Genomic DNA, 24,031 nt, shown 5'->3' on the forward strand with positions numbered 1-24,031 from the left:
AACATTTTAACAGTGGTAAAGTTCTTGTTTCCACACCACCTTTGTATTTTCCCTAAATTACATTTAAAGGCACGGTTTGAATTCAGCTGATTAGCAAAACTGTACTTTTGACACAGACCAAAACACACAACTTGTGTTTTCAGACATGCACAGGAACCCTATACTTCTCCGAACATTACCCAGATGAGATGTAAACGGCGTCCTGTTGTGTGCTACATGTGTGAAAAACCAACTCTGAACAATGTCCAGATCTGATGATGTGCTGCTAGTTGGGAGATTTTGGTTTCCAGTCTTTATGTTAAGCTAAGCTACTGTAATTAGTGGCTGTTCGCAGCTTCTTAAGTACTGATAAGAGAGGGCTGTCATTCTTTGCATCTAACTGAGCAGGAAAGCAATTAGAGCTGCTTTCCCAAAATACCAAACTATTCTAATTGTGTTGTTTCTGCTCTCTGTCTTCTAAAATTATTTCATTTATTTATTTTATTTAGGATGCTTATACATCACAGACGGGCGGTATAAGAGGGCCTGCAGTTTGGCAAAACTGTCTCATCCACTCCTGTTGTGAGTTCTTTAGCCGTCTTTCATCTTTTCTATTCCGTGTCTCTGTAAAGACATTAAGCGATTTCTTTTGGCTGGCTGTGAATCACTGGCCAGTTTCACAAAGCTCTCGCTGTATCCCAGTCCACTCAAAGAGAAATGTTTTGATGGTAAAGTACATAGTGGAACTGAGCGACTCTGAATGGAGTCATTGCTGCTGAGGGTTTTGACCCAGCAGAACATCCACACCATAACTCGTATTCTCTTCCTGATAATTAAAGTATGCAGGCCTCTTCTAGCACACATTTATGGTACAGTAGCTTCTTATTAAAGTTGGCTTCTTCAAATAAAAAGCCACCCTCAGGTAGTTTTTATCCTTTGCTAAAGGCTAAAGGCTTAGGGATGTATGTGATTCAGTTGTTACCAGCTGTGGTCTCTGAACCCCAGGGTTGATTCCCGGTTCCCCCCCTGTCCCACCTGGACAAGAGACTGAACCCTTTCACTCATGAACAATGAATGTCCCCAAGGGGATCAATAAAGTATCATTTATTTTTATTATTAGAAACTAATTTTCTTTAATCTGAAGTGTTGAATTTCAGATTTTGGTTTTGCCCACTTTCTACCATACTCCTTTGTCTTCTTAATAATTTTTCCCTGTGAAAACTTCCTGCAGTCTTTTTGAGAAGACAATGCAGGCCTGAACAGTTCTATAAGGCAAAGTAGATGAAGTAATAGAACCAAAAGATCAGAGTTGTGTGAGATCAGCAGAATGAGACAGACGTGAGACAGGTGTCTCCGATTACGAAGACCCTACCAAATTTGTCAATCCCAGAGTTGGCCCAGTGTTGGAGAAAATGCCTTTCAGGCTCTCTGGAATTCTTTCTCCAGCAGCCTGTCACTGTGGTGGTGTCTTCTTTTTTCAGCAAGTGAGTTAACTTACTTTAATTCTAACATTGTTAGTATAAACTAAAGGCAACCAGGAGGAGTCATCTGGAAGTCACTGTCCACTAAGTCAAAATGGCAAAGCACTATGAATACTTGGCAGGTGTGCATCAACACATTACCAAACAAAATGCGTAGCCACACCGATTTTATGCAGCATTGCACTCCGATCAGGTCTGCAGCTATTGATTATTTTAGTATTCCATCAATTATTCCAGCGATGAAGTAATAAGATAAGAAATAATTTTGCTTTATCAACTAGCCTACCAAACCCATCTTGTAAATATCCTGAAGCCTGGACTTTTCCCTGTGTATGTGAGGACTTGATGCCAAATGTGGCGAATGCTGCACAATTTGAATAGTGGGCCAATGTACTTATACACCATGTTGTGTCCTTAAGATCAGGCATAGATAAGTTTTCCTTGCAAATTGAGACAATGGCAAAAAACAGACCCTGCTCAATGATCTCGTACTGTATCAGTGTTACAGTCTGGAGCTCTTGATCATGAGTAGGGGACTGAACTAAACAAAGCACTGACCTTTAGAAAATAGAATTTAGAAACCATTGTGATTTAAAAGGACAAATAAACTATTCTCCTGTTTGTGAACACAGGTGGCCATGGTGTTTTCAGGACATGTGCAGCTGAATAAGTACACCATGAAATGAAATGATACTTGGTATTTTTCCATCTTTTTTTTTTTTTTTTTTTTTTTTTTTTTTTTTTTAAATGCTTTGAAATACAGCTTGATGTCCTCTGCATGAAATGGGCAAAGCCTTAACATAAGCATAGTCGAATGCCTCTGAAGAAGCAAATCGGCTGCGTGATGAGCTTGAACTAAATGACTATCTTACTGTAATTCTCACCAGGGTTGCGAAGCTTGAATACCAAGTACGACATGAAAGGCCGGGAGCCTCGCCTCTCACGCAGCATACATCAAAGAGCAGACAAGCGAATGACACCAAGCTTTCGTCTGATCTTCAAGGAGTCAAGTAGGGGAATGAGCAGTTGACTGTGCTCCTTAAATTGTGTCGTCTCCCCACCCGTACCTCTTCTCTCGCACTCTCACTCTTTCTCGGCTTGTGCAATTTTATCTCGAGTGAGTCAAGATTTTTTTTTTCTTCCCCCCACCTTTGTCACAGCTGGCTGAGAACTTAAGGTCGTCATGGGTTACTATCAATGTGATGAGCCCAAATTGTTCTGCTTTCATGGCACCCTTGAAACTTAGTGAGGTCACACTGCAGTCACAAGTACACAAGCACCGGGGTGGAAAAAGAAGCACACTCATGACCAGTCAGACTGTGTTAAGGCAGCTGTGTTATGTCTATGACCAAGGATGTGAATTTGTGGGATGTCTAGGTAGTGCTAATGTGTGGTGGATTCATGTCTGATTGTGATTAACTAAATGATGAGGCGTTTGCTCTGACAAGCTGCTTATTCTGATTAGAGAGATCGGCTTCCTGTGAGAGGCAGAACTAACAAAGTGAACCTCAACGCCAAGCTTTCATAACACATCTGCACCTTGTCTGCGTTTTTCCCCACACAGTTTTAGTTTTCTACCACCCCATCAGCTTCATACAGTCAGTGATTCCCTGCTTCTCACAATATGAAGACATCCTCTACATATACTTTATTGAAAAAAAAAAAAAAAAAAGTTGCTATTCTCAGTTGTAATTCGTTGAGAAACTAATTAAAATCTGCCTCATATGCTAGTCTCTTGTGCTCAGTGTTTGCTACTCTTGGTTGATTTTATGCACTGATGCGTTTCTTTTTCTTTTTTTTTTTTTATGCTTCACCTTAAAAATCCTGACTGCAGTCTGCAGCATTGCCACTAGGGGTGCTATAGCATGAAACAAACAAAAAAAAAAAAAACTAATGGTATTGAAATTACACGCTTTGACTTTAGCTCCAATTCGTTTTCCTCTGACCTCAGAGTTATGGCCATTTAGCTGGATAGATGTTTGTCTATAATCCCCAACTAGCTTCTTAATGTCTGTTCGCTGTTTAGTGCCACACAGGTAGTGTTAGTTTATCAGACCTACTGTATGTCTGGAAATGTACTTGACTATTATCGATTACATTACATCTTGGAGGGGAACAGCAGCGTGATGCTGTGATGTCTCAGAGGCTCAATAACACCACACACCTGATCTAAAAAAGACAAAGTATTGCTATTCCATCTGTAAAGCAAAAGAAAATAATTGATTGGTGGATTTTATAAAACCATTACCTCACAAGTGCCATTTTAGTGGAACACTTCACTTTACAGCGAACAGTGCTTCTTCTCTTTTCCCACAATACTGTGAAGTTCAACCAGAGTGGTTTATTGCTTAAAAACAAGGTCTGCAGCAACACAAGTAGCCTTCAAATAATTATAAGTGGAAAAACATTGCCTTCACCTTGTAAAGTTATGTCATCTCATAGCATGAGCCAAAAAATTATGATTCTGTACACTAAGCGGTGCTTTGTAGAATCACTTCTATTAAAAAGTTGGACTATTGACTTGGACCTCCAAATGAGCCACTAGCGGAACACTTATTTCATGTACAACCATATTAAAACTAAATTGAGCTGTGGTTCTGGGAGTGAACAGTGGGATTCCTTGAATTATATGGGGACAAAATATTGACCGAATTATCCAGTGATTGCTAATATAAGTTAGAAACTTCCTGTTAGTATTTTGTTCAGTCCAAATAAAGACCTAAAGTAGAATAACTGGGAGAGTGAAGTCTTCCCTAATAAAATTGTGAATGTGGCTGTATCCTTTCCCAGTTCAACTTGTATAATCCTCCTCTCTTCCTTGGCCCTACTTCGACTAAATGGCAGGTATCCAACTTTTGAGTATATAACAAAACAAAAATAAATTTCATTACACTTTGATGATACACCGGTCAGCCACAGTAATCCAGCCTGTTGCCTGGGAAGGTGGTTTTAATGTCCTGACATTTTCACCGCTCTATGGCAACATAGCCCGTTACACAGCAAGCCTTCGATGCACGGCCTTTCCTTCACTACCCACACACATTGGTGAGTCTGGAGCACCCAGGATCCTGTTGCCGGTTGACCACTGGTTATTCTATAAACCACTTTGGATAGGAACTGACTAATGCATACCAGGATCACTGATGCTTTGTAGACACACTGAACCAGTAGTCTAGCCTGCACAATCTGGTTGTCGTCAAGAGTCACCCCAATCCTTATATTTGCCCATTTTTCCTGATTCCAGCAAATTAAGGACAGACTGTTCAGGGTTGCTGCCCAATATATTGCACCCATTGACATGTGCCAATGTAACAAGATCATGAATGGTATTCACTTCACCTATTTCAATGTCTGATCTGTGTTATTTGTGTTGATTATGCAGAAAAAGCCTTTGTCCACCAGAGATTTTGGACATACCTCTTACTATTCAATGCTTTAGTAAACAACAGATTCAAAAAGATATCTGTAGCAGATGTATAAACTCCTCTACAAATGTATAAATCTGAGTTAAGGTTTTACCCCAGATTTAACCCGCACGATTTTGCTGAATATAGCTTCTCCCTCTGTTTGGGAAGGCTCTTTCAGCTGTAGCTGTCTAGCTCATCTGTTTCCCACAGATGGCTTGTCAGTCATACGCAGCCTCCAACTCACCAGAGATCCAAATTTCTTCAGAAAGTTTTTCTAAGCGTGCCCCTCTGACTCATCCCAACTCTCAGTGTTTCTCTCTGATTACAAACATTTCTCTGAGGGCTCATGGTTGCTTTCTATTTTACTCGGTGATGGGTGATGGACAGACCATCCTCACTAGCTTGCTAACACACACGTTTTCAGGCCTGTGAAGCTGTATGGCTTTGAAAGAAGAAGGAAAAAAAAAAAAAAAAAAAGGTCCCATGGCACAAAACACAGCTTGCACAGAGATAAAAAGACAATAGGTTTAAAAGGGGGACTGATAGCACAGAGGAATATACACTGCAGATACACTCTGGAATTTTGCTGTTAGAAACACACTAATCATTGGTACATTATCTTTCATTACTCCAAGTCAGAAAGGTAATCAAGTGACTGTTTCTATGAGTTCTCTCCTCATTAGCACTCATTACCGTTTTACTCTGCACTCCACTACTTCGGCGATCCTGAGTATGTGTGGATCTGAAGTTGGCTCCACAAGAAAATATACTTCATAAATAACAGTAAAGACACAACAGACCTCATTTATCAATTGAGCACACAGCCAAATGTCATCATTTCACTCAGCCATTTATTTCATTCAACAAGGTATCCGCTGCATTAAAATCTGTGACTCAAGACCTTGGAAGTCAATTACATTCTCAGCACAGTCACATATAAATGGCCTTCACTGATTATACACATGAAGTTTATGTGCACTGAGAATCCAATTCAGCCAATTAAAACAATTGTATAATGTCTTCTGGAGCTTTGGAGAATATTTGTCAAGTCTGAATACATGACCCTTGTGATGTGTTCAGGGTCATCTAGGCTAGACTTGCTGCACAAGTCAAACTCAACAGTGATCTATGACCTATAGCCTGATGTCTTGTCATAGGAGGTTAGATTGAGCCATAATTAGACTGTAAGTTGGTTTGAGTTTGACTACACACTACACTAGAAAACCTAACAATAAAGCTTCACCGTACACAACTACTCTGGTGGACGCAGGCACACATCCTAAAAAATAACACAATCCTGTTGATGTGACCGTCGCTGTCAAGACACGATACAAGCCACCAGCACAAACAGTGTCAAAAATAGTCAAAGAAATGCAGGTGGAGACAACTGCGTTACCGCTCAGTGGTTTTTGGGTTGCTTTTTTTTTTAATCACGTTTAGTTTGTACCAAAAAATATGTCTTTTTCTGTATGCAATTCCATACTAGGAGCAATCTTACTATTAAATACACTTTTTGAAGTTAATATAGTGCATTTCACACGCTGTACTGCATTACCATCAAAAACAAAGTGAGCTTTCCTGGCATTATTCATTCCAAATAACCTTTCCTTAATATCTTCTTTGACAAATTTATGAGATCTGCAGACTCATTTTCATTGTCTGATCATTTTAATCTCAGTTACTTTTTATTGAACCAGCAGTTTTCATAGCAATAAACACCGAAGGCACAGCGAGCCAATGGCGGCGGAAACGCCGCCGCTTCCCCTTCACATGCATTCATTCACCCTCACGTTCTAGGCCGTTGAATTAATTGGAAATCCAACGTACATAACTCTGGTGTCTGGGTGCCGGTGTGAAGACTTTTTTTTTTTTTTTTGGGATTCCAGCTCAGGCAAACGAGCTCTTCGTTCATCATGCAGTTGCTCTGCAGACTGCTGTGTGCGAGTGTGACAGCAAGTGGAAAAGTTTCCACAATCAGGCGTTTTAAGGACATCTCAGCGGTAGAGATTGTATTGGTTTCAACAATGGCATGATAAATGAGGGCTCGTATCAGCGCTGATTAATGAAGTCTTCATTATCTCCTGTTTTCCCTCTTATTTTCACTCTCGCTCGCATTGTTTTGCCTGGTTAGATTGCCCTGATTTTGTACTTCATAATGAGACAGGGAACAATAGAAGAGTACGTTTTCACTTCTCCTCCTTAGAGATACTTGTTCTTTTGTCTCCATTCTCAGTGAATGACTCCTGAATGTCACTATTTTTTTTTTTTAAAAAGAATCTCTCTGTCCTTTGCTTTCTGCCAGCAGTTTTCATTGATTCCTAACTATGAATGGCAACTGGAGCGAATGAGGGGACCTTTCCATTTATAAACAGACTTTTCACTCCAGGCGTCTGTAAATCAAAACACCAATTTAGAAAATTCAACTGCTTGATTTTCAAATCGTACGGCTTTAGCAGTGTTGCATTGTGACTGTCACAGCGGTTGTAATGCTATATCGCTGTGCGCATATCCTATTAGACAGCATCTATTACGGAAATGAAATTAGTCCAAGTTAATTTGATTTGGGTAATATTAGTCTAATAGAAGTGTGCGGTGCTCTGAGCTGAATATGAATTGAGCGAGCAGGGTTATCTGTAGTCTACATACAGTATGGCACACAGCTGCAACCCCTTGATGTGAGATAAGCTGGATTTCAAGGTTTTCTTTTTATTTGCCATTTCCCCTTCGGTTCTATGAAACGTTCTTGACATGTAATTGCGCCTGTAGAGACTGCTCTTTACACCTGAGTCAGAATAATACAAGTTCACACTAACAACTTATTAGTCTTCAATTGTAAGTTGACTGCAAGACTTTCAGGTGTTCGAATAGTGGTCATTAAACTTTTTTACTTTTTTTTTTTTTTTGCCTAATTGGGACTAAGATCCGTCAGTACATTACATTAAATGTGTGTAAGTGTGCAAAGCCTACCTGTGGCTGTCATATTTATATTTAGCTACTCTAGTGACATGGCTCTGGATAGCTATGCAAGTCTAATGGTACACCACTGTACTCAAGGGTTAGGCTTCTACATACGAATTAAAAGTGGGATGGACTGCCATGATTCTCTCCCCCCAACATATATTCATGGGAATCATACAAGTAATACTAATAATTCACCTGAATTTTAATTATCCACCTTTAATTATCAGGTTCAAATTTCAGTGACTACATTTCATAACCAAATATGCAAAATGAATACCATTCCCTTAACCGGTGGTGTATATAGTGCTAATTGGAAACATTAGTATGCTAACGCACTAGAATAATAATACCTACTATTCACGTCATTCACCTACGAATACTCCGTCTCCCACTAATAGTACCTTCTCAGCATCGCTGGTTGTTATAGCAACACCACATGTATTAAGTGCTGTCAACTGCCATTTGAACTGCCGACACGTGGAAAAAAAAAAAAAAAAAAAACATGGAGGATATCAAAGGACTGATGTTTTGGTTTCCCTATGAGGCTGTTTACAGCAAGGAGAAAATTTGGTTTCAGAAGAGACTGGAAGCAGCAAGATGAAACATTTGCTAACTCTTCTCTCTGACCAATCAGGGGACTGCAGTATTTTCATGTCACCTTTTAGTATCGCCTCAGCTCACCTGGAACATCAAAAAAGGTGATACCAAAAAACTACCAGGTACTATGGACGGGTTAGTAACTATTAGCTGGAAACTATAAAAAAATAAAAATAAATACTGCACACTGACCTTTTTACTGCTTTATTTACTGGCACTGTTAAAAGTAAGGAAATAGTTTCTTGATGACTTGATTATTCAACAACCGTTGCTCATCCATATAACCAAAAAAAGCAAGTCAGGTCGAGCTAATACCATGAGCTGGAGAAGTGCTAATAGAATTGTCAACATGCAGATGTGTTAAAATTACTAAAATATTTTACTCAAGGAAAAGCAGTTACTTTGACCCTTTCTTGTTTCAGTTCACTCCTGGTGGTTATAATACGAACCATCCGGCACAGAATGAGCAATTGTCAGTTGTTTTGGGTTAGGATATCATGTCACTTCCTAGAGTGTAGTTAATTTATTTTCAACTCTATAATGAAGACAGATTGAATATTTGTTTGTATCCTAAAATATGAGGAAAAAATATATAACTCTGCCAAAAGAGACTTATTCAGGCTGGCTGTAGCTTGTTATGTTCATCCAATGAAAATCTATTTTCCTGCAACACCATTGGTGTCATGTGGCACTTAGTCAAGTACACATACAAAACATTTATTTGACACAATGTGGGAAAAGAGCTAGATGCTGAAAGTGTATAGAGCTCTATAACTTGTTTTAAGCCACCGAGTGGACAGCATTTCAGTGTACCTGCACGTTTATGTATATGTTTGATGGATACTGAATGGGGCTAAACTAAGCACAGCCAACAGGAGAAGGTGGAACACACACACACACACACACACACACACACACACAATCACATAAGACAGTATTTCTACTCTCTTCTCACCTATTGCACAGCTGTGCCCCTATTGCCAGGAGTGACAGTACACCTCTCTGCATGACACAGTTTTCATCTTTTTAAGTGTATCTGTCGGCTGCTGTTTTTCCTACCTGCATGCGTGCATGTGTAAAAATCCATCCAGCTATTGATTCATGCAGCATGTAGCACAGCAGACACAGAGCCTGCATTTTAACTGAATGATGTAAACACAGCCCCTTTAGGAAAGATAACTACTAAACTATTTATTTTGCACTCTAATGAGATCAGGTGTTATTAGCCCTCCTCCGTCTGTTCGATATTAGAGCTCCACTTAGTATGTCAAGGTTGTGGTTTTAGGTAACTCAATTATAATGCCAGACGAGGTGAGATTGAATGAAAGGAGTTTGTCACTGGTAAAATAAGTAGGGTGATTGAGGTGAAAACAGGAACCCAATTGTGAAGCAGGGGACTCAGAGTTGTAGTCTTTGAATACAAAATGGTGGATGCTCATATGGCATACTCCACATAGCCAAGATACAAAAAGACAAAGTAACAACAGAAAGACAGCAAATTAACTCCAAAACGAGTGAAGACGCAAAACACAAAAGTCAAAGAACTAGAGTCAAAGGGAATAACAAAAGGCAGGCTGTAAATCTGAGAAGTGACAATGTAAAAACACTGCTATTTGAGCAGGTGCAAAACTCACGGGGGATAATGTAAATGTCTGTGATCCAGAGGCAGGTCCAAGCAGTCCAGTCCAGTCCAAGCAGTCCAGTCCATGTCCAGAAGCCAGGTTAACAAGGTTGTCCTAGGATATCCAGAAAATCAACAAGAAAGGCACAGGTCCCAAACACAGGAGGCTATAAACTAGCAGTTTAAGACAAGAGGCAGGACAGAATGGCTGGAGAGTTGTTTGATGACTAACAATCTGGCAGAGGACAGAGAAGAAGGTGAACAGGTAGAGGGGACAAGTAGACACAGATGAAACCAATCGAGGTAATGAGTGAAGCTGGACGCAAGAAACACAGCAGGGAACAGGAAGGAGACCAAAATGAAAAGCACGGGACAGGAAACGGAGCCAGAATCATGACACAGTATTATACATTAGTTTGCTCTGTCGAGGAGCTGCAGAGAAAGGGATAATATAAAGCAGGAAATATGGGGAAAGTTAAGTGAAGGGAAGAAAAAGAAAGGAGTGGGTGCACAATGCTTAATATCTTTAAGCAAAGCACCAGCCTAAGCACATGCACGTGCACCTTGCAAATCCACATATGCATTTTAAATGTATGCTTTATTTGAATTTCAAACATTCTCCCATTTGTATTTCAAACATTTTCCACTAAAGACACATGAATAGGTCTTAATCTCGCTGCCGACAGTGTAGGATGCTGTGAAGTCGAGCTGAGGCTGATCACCATTATTGATATCGCTAGACAACTCTACTCTCTCTCTCTAACACACACACACACACACACACACACACACACACACACACACACACACACACACACACATACAGCTCTCTCGTGGTGTATTAGCACCCATGTGAGATTTATGCAAATATTTCCTGCATGTAGTAACCTAGTTCACAAAGTAACCTAGCAACACTAGAGTCAGCTGGTTAGATGTGTGTGTGTGTGTGTGTGTGTGTGTGTGTGTGTGTGTGTGTGTGTGTGTGTGTGTGTGTGTGTGTGTGTGTGTGTGTGTGTGTCCTTTCTGTCTGTCTGTCTGTCAGTCTGTGATTTGCATCTGTGGATACAACTACAGCCTTTATCCATATATGTGCAGCATTAGGAAGGAGTCCGTGTGGAGGGAATCTGGAAAGTTGTGAGTTCAGCTATTCATCACACTGGATGAGGGTTCATTTGTGAGTTATCTCTTTTTCTCACTCTCATTTTTTATTTTTTTTTGATCAGTTTTCTGATCTTTGCTGCAATTTATTTCCTTTCCCTGTGATTTCCTGTCTTATGAATGCTGGCTACGCAGCTTCCCTCAGCATTGTGTTCTTGTCCACTTATTTAAATGATCATATCGCACAATTCTCATCAGATGGATTTTTGCCCAGTTGATTTTGAATTGTAGATGCAGACATTTCCATTTTCCTGAGCACTGCTAGGACGTCTTGTCCATGTTGGTAAATCAGAGGCAAAGAGATTTTCACATCTCAGGAATATAACTGTGTGTGAGGAGAGAGAGAGAGAGAGAGAGTTTGTGTGTGTGAAAATGTCAAAAATGAAAACACGCATCATTCATGGAGAGAAACTGAGAACAGCAGATCTGTCATTTCGCCAGTGTCCAAGAATGTTGGCGTGGATAAGAATAAGAAATCATTCTTGACCTTGGAAAGAGAAGCTGGCAAAATAAACTACACACAGGGTTCACTTTCTTTTGCTTTGTCTCTTGAAAGTGGCTACTGCTGCTTATGTAGTGGAATTTCTTTCCAGGCAAGTTCTACCCACACACAGAACATGAGAACTTTAGTTCACTGTGGCTGATCTTTTTTTGTTCTGTTAATCACTTGGAAAAATGTAAAATGACCATCTGAACAAATAAAATTTAAAAAATTGTTGCATTGTGTCACAATAAAAGCCACAGTGTGTTATGCCATTTTAATATTTTTAACGTGGGTTTCAAAGTGGGTTAGCTGGTGGAGCACGCCACTTAATCTGTTATTTTAGTATTTAGATATGTGTAGATTTTAGTTTTAGGACTGCACATAGAGTAATGTATGTCTGATTAAAATAGGCTATTGCTACATTATAATCTTGTGTTAGTTTGCAGCTCTTTGGTTTGTTTCAAAATGTAACTTGCGTTAATTTAAAGTGCTTGTCATATTGATAACATATAATATGCTGTTCATTTTATGTCCTTCTTTGAAAGGTGGGACTCGAGACCATAATTAAGACACAGATTATTGTATAAGTCGGTTTATACTGGCTAAAAAAAGAAGGGTTTAAAAAACAAATTCAGATTGTGGTGGCACTTGAAGGCTGGCAAACTTTATGACAGTGGGAAAACGCATCTAGCTGCTGTTCTCAGTGTGTTCTTGTATGTGTGTGCATGTCTCGATTCTTCCCCGAGCTGTACTTTCTGCATCTACCCTTTGATTTTCTGTCAGGAGAGTTTGTAATACAACACAACGCGAGCGACTAGAGAGACAGGGTGAGGGAGAGGGAGAGGTGACGCGCCGAGAGAGCTGGAAAGAAAGAGAGGTGTGAGGAGAATTGAGGGGCTAAGGGAGTGCCAGAAAAGAAGAGGAAGAAGGATGATGAAGGAAGGAGAAAGACACAGAGGGACACTTAGCTTTGTTCAAATAAGTGAAGTAAGCTTATGATGGCTATACCATGTGCGTCAAAGTATGAGTCCTCTCCTCCAGAAGGTTAAGGCCTGCTGTCTAATGGCCGACTCCCTGAATAAAGCCGTAACCCCTATTCTCTCATTGCCTTTGATCTCAGTTTAGTCCAATCTAATGTCTCCAGCAACGTCCTCCCACATTATGCAGGGAAGAGAACGAAAATGCAGCAAGCAAGCAAGCAAGCAGCGCTCTGTTAAGTGGTGTTGATATTTTCCTTCTCATTAAGTCACAGTCAGAAAGCCTCTCAGGCTGTTTTGCATGGCGTAAACATACAGCCTTATGTTAAATGTGTTTCTTCATCATGCGCACTGAATCAAATTGATTAACGGTGGAGTAAAAAGAGCATGAGCTTTGATGTGATCTATTTCATTTCATTATACACATACTATGTGATGCATGGTTAACCTCTCCAATGTACACTATATAGACCATAGCTTCCAGTGACCTCTTGTGCTGGTATATAATGACTATTCTCTGAGAATCAAAGCAGTATATAGTACCGATGCTCCATTCGCTGAACTTCCTGCAAAACTAAAGGGCTGAACCCCTGCACATTAAAAGCCTGCTGGACAGCTGTTTCTGCTAACACGCATTGTAAGAAAAGGAGCGACAGTATGGGAGATTGGTGTAGGAGGACAAAAGCTGGCTGTGCAAGAGAACATGGGAAGGATAAGAAATGGGAAAACAGGGCAAGAGGAGGAGGAGACTGGGAGAGCAAGATAGTGGAGTTGCCCCCCAGACACTCTTCAATTTTGCCCTTATGATAGGAGCATATTTCCCCTGTGCTGTGGCCATCATCGTCTCGCTCACTCATACACTCTCTGGCCCTCACTCTTGGGTTTCCTCTTGTTCCTACTTTGTGGCTCTTCTCTGCTCCTCATAGGCATCTCACGATACAATCCGGTGTCAGTCGCCTCCTTTGTGCCCTGTTTTTATTTGTAAAGTGTGCATCCAAGCGCAGTCTGTCCGTTCTGTACTGATTGTCTGCAATTACATCTTCATCCAAAATAGATGTGAAAGCATACACCAGGCCGGCAGGCGCCTTGCTTTTTATTTCTTTCCCTCTCTCCATGGATAGAGCTGCTCTCTGCTCTGCTCATATTTTACAGGTCTTCTTTCATGAGTCACCCTTGAATTGCCCCATCTTTCCCATCATCCTTGATTCTCTTTGGATCACGATGGGTTAGCTACAGCCATCACCCAGCTGTCAGAGGAGTGTGTGTATGTGTGCACATATGAGGGAAAGACAGTGGGAAAAAATGAAAATAGATCATTCATAGCTAAAAGCTGAGAAGAGCAAATTTGTCCTTCTGCCAGTTTCCCAGCATGCATGTCTCTCTGGCTGGCGAGGAAGCGAGTGCACGCCAACAGACAGCTCAGCCAGCTCCTATTATTTCCCATTCCTAGATTTATACATTGCACCATTGTCTGTCTATGATGGAGGTGCTGAGGACTACTGGTTAATAACATCTTTGAAGTCTACTGTACCGGCACATATGGACAGATACCAGGCTAATCAAAATGTTCCCATTGTTTGACTACAATTCTATAAGTGCTCTGTGCAGTTCACCTTCTTGTATTCTCAAATGAGTCGACATATCTGCCCCAGACCACGATGTAGCTTGGTTCATTGTATCTGCAGTCAAACAAATCCAGCATTGAGGCACACAATACCCACTGCTGCTCGTCCTTTCCGCACATTTCAATAGAAGCCAAAACCGCCTTGTCCAAATAACTGTCTGCCATTGTCTGCATTACTGCCTGGTTGCAATAAAAATATTTAAAGTAGGAATAGTTTGACACGTTCTTAGTCACTCTTATGCAGACAGTTGAATGGATCCCACTCTCGTCTCTGTACGGTAAATATGAAACTGAACTTTGTATTCAAACCTCAATGTAAAACTGACAAGTTGTACTTCTGCATGGCGTTAACTTAACATTAGGGGACTTTTTTTATTTGCTGGGCAAAGTACCTTACCCATGTCTCCAGTGGTTACATGTCTTGACTTGAGTAATAATGATGTTGCTTATGCTTTTATTTTGTACAGATTAAACATAAAAGATTTTTTTTTTCTTTTCTGACGTATACTTAGAATACATTTATTATATTCCACATTTATTATTTTAGGTATTTCAGGTATATGTTCACTGATGTAAAATACCCTTTGACCCAACACTCGCAGCGACAGGAGAGAGCGGGCAGACTCAGCTGTTAGCAAAGTGGGTCAGAGCAGCTGGCATGATCGCATGAATATTTAACATGAAACAGCTCCAGACTGAAGCTTCTGTAACAATCATGTTGGTGCCAAGGAGTGTTAAACAATGACAGCATGTTGTACAGCTCCAACTCCCCACTGAAGAGCCACTGAATATTTCTGTGGATGCGGAGAGGGAGGGATGTGCGGGGTGACGACCAAAAATGGAAAGGCGATATAATGTAGAAGGGAAACAAAAAGATGTGAAGTACAACTCGGAGGGAATGTTCTGTTCGTGGGATGAACCAAACAGTGGAAACACAGTCCAATTTTAATTTGAATTGAGGGGATGTCATTGAGGAGGAAGCTGACAGTGAACAAAAGAAGCATCCTGAAAGTTTCGGTGAATTGTTTGGTGTACAAAATGTGTATACATAATACTGTAATTCCTCAATTATCTAGGATAAAAAGAAAAAGAGAGAGCATTGACTGATGACAGAATAATAAAGGCCAACAGACGAAAAACTCAAACAAACTTTGCAATTAACTCAACACAGAGAACTGCTGACAGGCAGAGAGCCAGACATACTGACAGGTACCAAAAAAAAAAAAAAAAACAAAGAAAGGAGAACATAGGGAGGGAGGGGACATGACTGGAGGACGGATAGAAGTAGGTCAGGAGGAGAGACGGAGAGACGGAGACATGTGGAGGGATGGATAGAAATAAGAAAATAAAGATGGCAGAGCCATCGTTCAGCTGCGCCTTTTCTACCTCCATCTTTTTTCAGCCGTCTGGGCGTTCGGGGTGTCTTTGCACATCCAGCAACCACACATTCGAGCTCGCGCACGTGCGCGTGTGTGTTCATGTCACTAAGATTGACAGCTCCTAGCAGGCAGCCTGCTCCAAAGCCAAAGACTTCATAATAAACAGAACATGGTTTAATTTACTCCTCCAGGCAGAGCGGCACTGCTCACTTTGTGCCTATTCCAAAAACAGGGTAGTACAACACAAGTACAACACACTGCAAAAAAAATATCTGTCGGAAACAAGCACTGATATGGTGTTCAGACTTTTTACAAGACAAATCTGCACATGGGTTAAATTATTCTCAAAATTTTAAAATTGACATTTTATTTTTGCTAAGAAATCAGTATAGAGTGTAGAGCTTTGCTTTGTTTCCTGATATTTCACAATATTGCTAGCTGTTTATGTATATTCATTGTTGCTCTCGATTCCTATATGTGATTTTATCGCTTACAAGTTAGCACTAACTAGTTAACTATTACTATTACTTGTGTGAAAAGCGAGAATCTTTCATGAAACACATTATTTAGCGTGATGGAAATTTTTTTTGCAGTGAAGTGAACACAAACAAACCCAATTAGTGAGAGGCAGGCAAGTCCATCCAGGTGCCACGGCTGTCTGAAATCTGTCCACGGTGGGATGCTGACTTGGAGAAGCCCGTCGTCACGGCTACACCAATGACACGGCTGGATGTGGGTGAGCTTCCTGGGTGGCGGCTCTCATTCAGCCAATCAAGGCAAACAGGCCACGCTCTATTTAATGATTATCCCAGCATCTGTCCCCTATCTCTCATCTCTGTGTGAAAGCCGGCAAACACAAGCGCAAATACACTCGCAGGAGCTCAGTGAATCCCATCCAGCCGAGCGCCTCCATTCTGGCTTTCATCAAGTAATTTCATCTCAATTTAATCAAATCTAGAAATGACGGGAAATGCTCTTGTGCGTTATAAACAGGCTGTGTGCCTGTGATTCATGATGTAGTTAGCTGAGAACGTGGGTAATACAGAATGTGATTACAGCAGCAGCAATTAATGCCAGTCCAATAAAATACATGATTACCACATTTGGAATGTAATCTCTGTTGTTATCCTGAAGAGAAAGGCAATACAAAGATAGGCTTTATCCTGTTTGCATACTGTTCACTTTAACTTAGAGTATCTATAGCGTGTGGGTGATAACATTTACATAGTGCCACATTCTTGCTGCAGGTGTATTGATTTCATTTCCTGGGTTTGTTCTGTAGTGAATCCCATACTCCTCTGCACTTTTATCCCTCCCTGCAGGTTTCTGCTAGGTTGGTTTCTGCCTCCCTCGTCACCTGGATATTGTGAATGATGATATTGTGAAAGGTGTTATTGTTCAGCTGCCACTCAAACAGCGAAATGGCTCCGTAATAGATAGCCCGGACATTTGTGAATATCCTTAGATGTTTTTGCCTCTGCCCTCTATCTTCTCTGCTTTAGCATGCAGGTGATCGATAAACACATTTTTTTTTTTTTTCCCACAGCTGTAAATCATGTGAATGCTCAGAGAATCCCTGTGGGCATGGATGAAGGAAAAAGAGACAGACAAGAGCTGCTGGGCTGATGAATATACTCTGACAGAAGTGAGCATGCTAAATAGAACACTGTGAAAAAGGAAGAAGCTAATAGTTCGATTTATCAGCCCAATGGCATTTGAGGTGACTGACTTGTAGAACGCTGACTGTGGCTGCTTATTACAGCATGCAGGACGAATGCCCGCTATTGCATTGTTTATTTTCAGTGAGGCAAAAAAGAGATTTGCAACATTAATAAAAAATGTTCACCAGAAAAAAAACATTTTCACTTTCAGTTAACCGCACCGCTTGATAGATGAGAGAAAACAATCTGAATCAACCTGTGAAGTCTATTTCTTTTTTTCTTTTTTTTTTTTTGTGATTTACTCAATTCACACTTCACTGCACCTCCCACCTTTGTGTCTCACACAGAAATATACAGTACAATATCAAATACACACCTGTACGCACGCTGAATCATGTCCGTTCATATTACACCATTTTAACATGTTAATACAAATCCATTTTCATCTAATGTGAACGATATTTGGCCCGTTTAGAAAGCTTGAAATCTCCATAGCTACTGAGATAACAGTTGAGTGACAGGTAGTAATCCGCAACACTTCGTCATCGTCTCATGGTTATTCTGTCTAATGAGACAGTAAAATGTTCCTGATTGCAAGACTGAACACCAGATTCAATTATTTGATAAATATTTGAATTAAATACACTAAATACACTGTTGACTGTCTCCTAAGATGCAAGGCCTGAATGTTGACTCCTTTTGTGCTTCCAGGTGAAACCGGTGCAGCCCTGTCACGCCCACAGCGCCCCCTTTCGGCCCGGACGGCCCACCACGCCCCGGCGCCTATGAAAGGGTATCATGTCAGCCGTAGCATGTCCCAGCATTCCTCCAGTGGTGGTGGAGGAGGCCCCTGCCATTGCACTCCTGAGGACTGTGATGGCCCAGGCAGAGACTACTATCAGGGTCACAGCGACGGCCACTATTACCCTCCAGGAGGTCCAGCTGAGGCTCTGGCGCTGGAGAGGCACCATTCCCATTCCCATTCCCACTCACATAGCCACTCTGGAGGGGGCACATTCCCTCGTTCCCACCCCAGCCAGCACCCAGCTCTCCAATCATTTGACTCTTGCGAGGAGTGTCTGTCCTCAAGCCATGGGGGGAAGATGCACCGAGTTCCCCCTAACCTAATGGACCAGTTTGAGAAGCAGGTGCCCTTTCATCCTGATGGCTTCCACACGCTGCAGTACCAGCGCACTGCTAGCGGGGGTGCTGAGCAACGCAGTGAAAGCCCCTCCCGCATCCGTCACCTAGTCAACTCTGTACAGCGCCTCTTTGCTAAGTCCCATTCCCTGGAGGCACCATCCAAACGTGAATTCAACGGCACAAGAGGAGGCGCGGACTACCGTGGTGAGAGAGGAGGGGGAGGAGGAGGAGGAGGAGGAGGAGGTCACAGGAGTGGAGGGGAGGATGGTGGAGGCCACTACTCAGGCCACCAGTCTCGCTCCACCAGGAGGAGCAAGTCTCGAGAGCGTAGCAAAAGTGGAGACTCACGACATGAGTCGGGCAGGCGCCATCGCAGCAGGACAGCAGGCTGGTGGAGTTCTGATGACAACCTGGATAGCGACAGCAGCTTCCTGGTGAGCGGGGCCAGGCGGGCGTATCCCAGCGGACACGAGAGCCTGGATGCTGCCATCCAGGAGCTCACAATGAAGAAGCCCAAGGAACGTGGCGGTGGGCCAGGGCCTGGGGAGTGCATGGCCTGTAACACCATGGCCTTGACTGGGAGTGAAGGAGGGGGACACCATGGGCACCACGGCCACTCCCTGAAGAGGAGCACCTGGTCAGCCATGACAGTGAGTCAGGCCAGGGAGGTGTACCCTTCCACCAGAGGAGGAGGCTATGACAAAGCTCTGGTGCCCATGGAGAGCAAGCTGAAGGAGAGGACCTTTCATTATCTGCAGGTGTGTGTATGCCTGCATGTCAACCAATGTGCGTGTGCGTTTATGTGCACAGAGAGAATATGGAGTGTTCTGCTCAAACCTGGAGTGAAAAGAAGTAATATTTCTTTGAGTAAGCCACAATAGCTTCAATTTTCCCTGCACAGTTCCCTAATATAAGGAGAGTGTGCATTAGAAGAAGACACACTTCTCTTCAAAGTATTAGTATGTGTTAAAACCAATTCACACCCACCAAACTGCAACACTTTTGAATAACATTAATCTTTTTTCATAAAACATGTAAAAGAAATGACACAAAACATTAAACCAGAGCAACAACAGTCCAAGATTTAAAGGGTTAAACATCCAGCTGAGAGACACCATATTCCGCCTTGCTATGAGTCAGAAAACAATGATTCTCGCCCACGCAGAGATTATTTAACGTCGAGCTTGTTTTCCAAGTTCCAGCCACCACCTTATTTCTCTGAATCCAGCATACACAATTTTCCCTTTGCCCCTTATCTCATTGTTAGGCATGAACCCCTAAAACCCCTAAAACGAAAAGCTAACGGCTGTTGCAGTGTGCCTGCAAAGGCAGCCGAGAAAACGCACACGCAGATACACTCACACAAACACCTCCAGCTGTGCTGAAGTAGAGCTGCCATGCAGGCTGTGTTTCTACGGAAACAGCAGGTAGCCACAGGAGTCCCTGGTGTTTTTCCAACTCCCATCCTTTAGACACAGCTGAGGTCTGGTGATAGAAGAGACACAGCGATGTGTGTTAGTGCTGTTCTCAGAGGAGAAACCGCAACACTGCTCGCCTCTGCCATCACGGTAACACCTCAGGCCATGAGTTTAACTTCCCCAGCGCAGTCTCCCGGAGTCACCCGCAGTTGCGTTACAGGGTTGGGGAAACTGTGTACGAAGTGCATATTGTGCTGCACTTAGACTGCCAAATAGTCAGATAGTGCTGAAGTCAGACAGATTGATCCGTGGCTTCGGAGAAGACAGCTTCCCGGAGCTGCGGGTATAGAACTATTTGGAATAACAACTAGGCCTCAGGACAAACGGCAGCACGGATGTCATAGTTGAGTAACAGCTTAGTCTGGAAGCAAATTTTAAAATGTCTGCTGCCATACAAAGGGCAAAATGAGGTGTGTATAGACTTTGTGCGATATATTTAACAACTAACTTTAAAGCTGCTATTGTCAATAAACTTATATTAACAGATTATATCACTACACCTATATAAAAGCCACATGTGGTGATTAACCCAGAGAACTTTGACCTGCAGCTTCTCTATGGAGCTTTATGGTGTTTTGCACATTGTTTTGGTTTTTGTGCCCATCATTTTTACACTGACTGTCCTCATAGTGTCTTTTATTGATGGCATGAAGGCAGCTGACAGCAAATAAAAACTGTCACACACAAAAAAAGAAAGAAATCAATATAAAAAGTTATTGGAGGCTCAACTCTTTCACTTTTAAGTCTGACTGTCTTAAAAAAAAAATATTCAATATTGTATTTAAGATGTCTTTTCCTGGCAAAACACACAAACTGTTTTTGACAGACTTTTTATTTTTTTAATCGTTATTACTCAGCTTAACTCGGTGCAGAATTTCTGTGATGCTGTTCAGCAAGGTTTTCTCCCCTTGATGTCAATGCCAGTCACAGTGTGCAGCATCAGAACCCGGCACTCTCCATTCCCCGAGCCACGCGGCCTGTGGCTATTAGATAAGAAATGATAAAAATGAGAATGTGGAGCGAAAGTGAAATGAAGGCAGGAACAGCGAGGGTGAGAGAGAGAGACAAAGATAGAGGGAGGAAAAGAGCAAGGTAGCGGAATACAGAGATAGCAAAGCAAGCACAGGGATGGAAAAGGAGATAAAGGAGGTGATGGTAGCCAAGGGGCAAAGCGAGAGGAGGAGTGAAAGAGCAGGATGAGAAAATGAGAGCGATAGTGGAAGGCCAGGGGGATCGGGAGATTAGGCTGAATCATCTTTTAAGTGGTGACCTTAAAAACACACACTCAGCGGGATGCCAAACCCTGGGGCCTTGACAGTGTGTGGAGGTGTTTTTATTTGGTCACGTGTGTGTGTGTGTGTCAGTCAAACAGCATATTTCAACCGCAATTTGCAAGAACTGAATGATCTACGGGTCTTTTAGCACAAGCAGCTGCCTTTGCTTCCTTTTTGATGGTGTAAAGCTTTCATCATACTGGAAAAGAAGTGGGATCAGATGGTACACACACGCACACACACACACACATATCAGACACAGTGGGCGCTCTGTTTCACTAGCTTTTCTAACTTAGCGCAGTCTCTCGTTGAGTACTTTAATCTTATGTTTATCCATATTATGCGTCCGTGTTATCCAGCGTGACCATTCGTCCTCTACTTCCTAGTAAAAACTGAAACTTTTATTTAAATTTCTTTTCTTTAGCATACATAACTACAGTTCCAAAAACCAAACTGTAGACAAAGTTAGAGACTATTTGGTGAAAATAGTGGACCGTCTATTTATGAATGATTGATAATGGTTGATAATTAAAGATCTAATTATCCCAGGAACTAGCTGTATCTGTATCCCCACAGTATTTCAGGTGAGACAAGTCAAGCAGTTTAATCAACTCTAAATGTGACTCATACAATATAAAAATAAAAACGGCAAATATTTTGTCTCATATGAACAAGCCAGAAAATATTTCACATTTTTATGTGCTATATGACTATATGTCATCTTTAGATATTGCTGAGTAATGAAAGCATTCAGGCTCAGTTAATTTCTCCTTATGTATTGTCCTCGTCCTTATTTTCGTCCTTATTTACTTGTCGTGACTGTGTTCCTGTGTGTTTCCATACTTCGAATGTGTGTGTGCGTGTGTTTTATTTTCTCATCTGACTTCCATTCATCTGCTAATCTATCTTCCTGCTCTCTGCCCGCTTAAGTCTTTTATTCAGCTTCGCTGTTTCTTGTTCTGCCGCTCTGTACATGGATCTTTCTCTCCGCGGAACCACCTTCTCTGTCTGTCTGCCTACATTTTATCTGTCCGTCTGTCTGTGTATTTGTTTATTTGCTCTCTATAGGCTTTTTGGCTTACACTGTTTTTCCTTCTCTGTGTCAGTGTTTCTCCAGCTGTCAGAGTTTCTCTCTTTCTGTAAGTCCCTTTGTCCCTATCTCTCTTTCTCTAACATCATCTCCCACGTATGCGCATATGTGCATTTGTGTGCGCGAGTGAGCTCTCGTCGCGTGCACGAGCATGCTTGAGCTGTCATGTGCTCGTGTGTTTGCTTTGCAGTCCCAGACCGGGTGCATGTGTGCCATGACTGTATGTGTGAATCATCACCACGGCCCTTCTGTTGGAGGTGTGAAATATTTTTCAGTGATGAAATATATTTCTGTTTTGATTATTTTTGACTTGAATAACAGATATTGGTAAGAAGCTGCCAACAGCGCAGTGAAAACATCTTCAATATCTCAAAATGGATTAATTCACATTGTGATTAATTGCTTTTCCCTTAACAGTTGGTGTAAAAGAAGAATGCATACTTACTTTGGACTCATTTTAACTGTGTTTTGCCCATTCATGGAGAATCTTACTAAACAAACTTGGCCATGTGTATACTCCACATGGTTGTACACGTATACACGTCACAACACAATCCTAGTCATCACTTTAATGTTTTAATGTACCCGTGACCATGTGAACCTTCATTTTAAATATGTCCCAGGTCCCTTCAGAAGATTGGGGGGGTGGATATGGTGGTGGAGGTGACAACGGAGGGGAGATTCCTTGCCGTCGAATGCGCAGCGGCAGCTACATCAAGGCCATGGGTGATGATGACAGTGCAGATTCTGACACCAGCCCCAAGGCCTCACCCAAGTCCACCCTGATCGCCCAGAGGGATGCCTTCAGACGATCGATCAGCATGGATCAAAGGTCAAATGTCACAAATAAAGTGTTTATATTAGTGCTAAAGATCAGTGGGCACACTATATCCTACGGAGTAATGTTCATAACCATATGCTACTATATTATACTTATCAAGAGTAGGTTCAGTGACTAAACTATTATTCTTCCTGTAAGTATACAGTGATACTTCTGCAGCTACATTCCATTGTACTACTACTATACTAAAACTATTATACTTCATTACAATTATGTAGCTGGTATAAATTACTATTATTATATATATATTATTTAGATTTTCCATGCAAACACATAAAAAGCATACATTGAATACATGCACTAAAATACCAGCTCACACACTTGCTGTTTCATGGCTGATACGACTGTACAGTACTCTAGATTCTGCTGGAACATCATGTACCGATAGGAATCGGCCACAGCAAAACAAACTCACAGGCAAAAAAAAAAAAAAATCTTTAGGACCCCTGTGAGCCTCAAAAGTGAAGACAGAACACAGAAAGTAAAAATGAGTACAGTTACTTTCAGGGACACTTTGATCGCAAGCTGTTTACTTAAAACAGTGTACTCGGTGGTACTGGTATTTCTACTTAGGTGAATGAGTACAAGGGATTGGCACAAAACGGGGCTAAATTACTAAATTTTTAATAAACATATTGTTAATGAGCTCTTGTCATTAGTGCTGCATAAACGTTGTCTTACATATTTGATCTCACCAATTCTGTTCCTAGTTAAGACATTTCACCTGTAACGCATTTTCTCTATTCCTAATGCAGGAGATCTCTCTCTGAGCCTGAGTGCGATAGACAGGGGCAGCTCCCTCTCTCATACGCTGCAGAGCACACAGACACGCACAGACACAGAGACGCAGATTAAATAGATCAAACAGGCAACACA

General features: G+C 41.6%; 1 protein-coding gene across 1 annotated transcript in view; it reads left to right on the top strand.

Annotated features, from left to right (window-relative positions):
* dlgap3 (discs, large (Drosophila) homolog-associated protein 3) overlaps nucleotides 1-24,031 on the top strand; it is a 141,000-nt gene that overhangs the window by 108,225 nt on the left and 8,744 nt on the right. The window contains exons 3-4 of the mRNA XM_026347788.1: nucleotides 18,041-19,230; nucleotides 22,938-23,146. Of these exons, the coding sequence (XP_026203573.1) occupies nucleotides 18,115-19,230; nucleotides 22,938-23,146 (1,325 nt within the window). The 5' untranslated portion in view covers nucleotides 18,041-18,114. The remainder of the gene's footprint in view (nucleotides 1-18,040; nucleotides 19,231-22,937; nucleotides 23,147-24,031) is intronic.

Source organism: Anabas testudineus, chromosome 11, assembly GCF_900324465.2.
Source record: "Anabas testudineus chromosome 11, fAnaTes1.2, whole genome shotgun sequence".
Classification (NCBI taxonomy): Eukaryota; Metazoa; Chordata; class Actinopteri; order Anabantiformes; family Anabantidae; genus Anabas; species Anabas testudineus.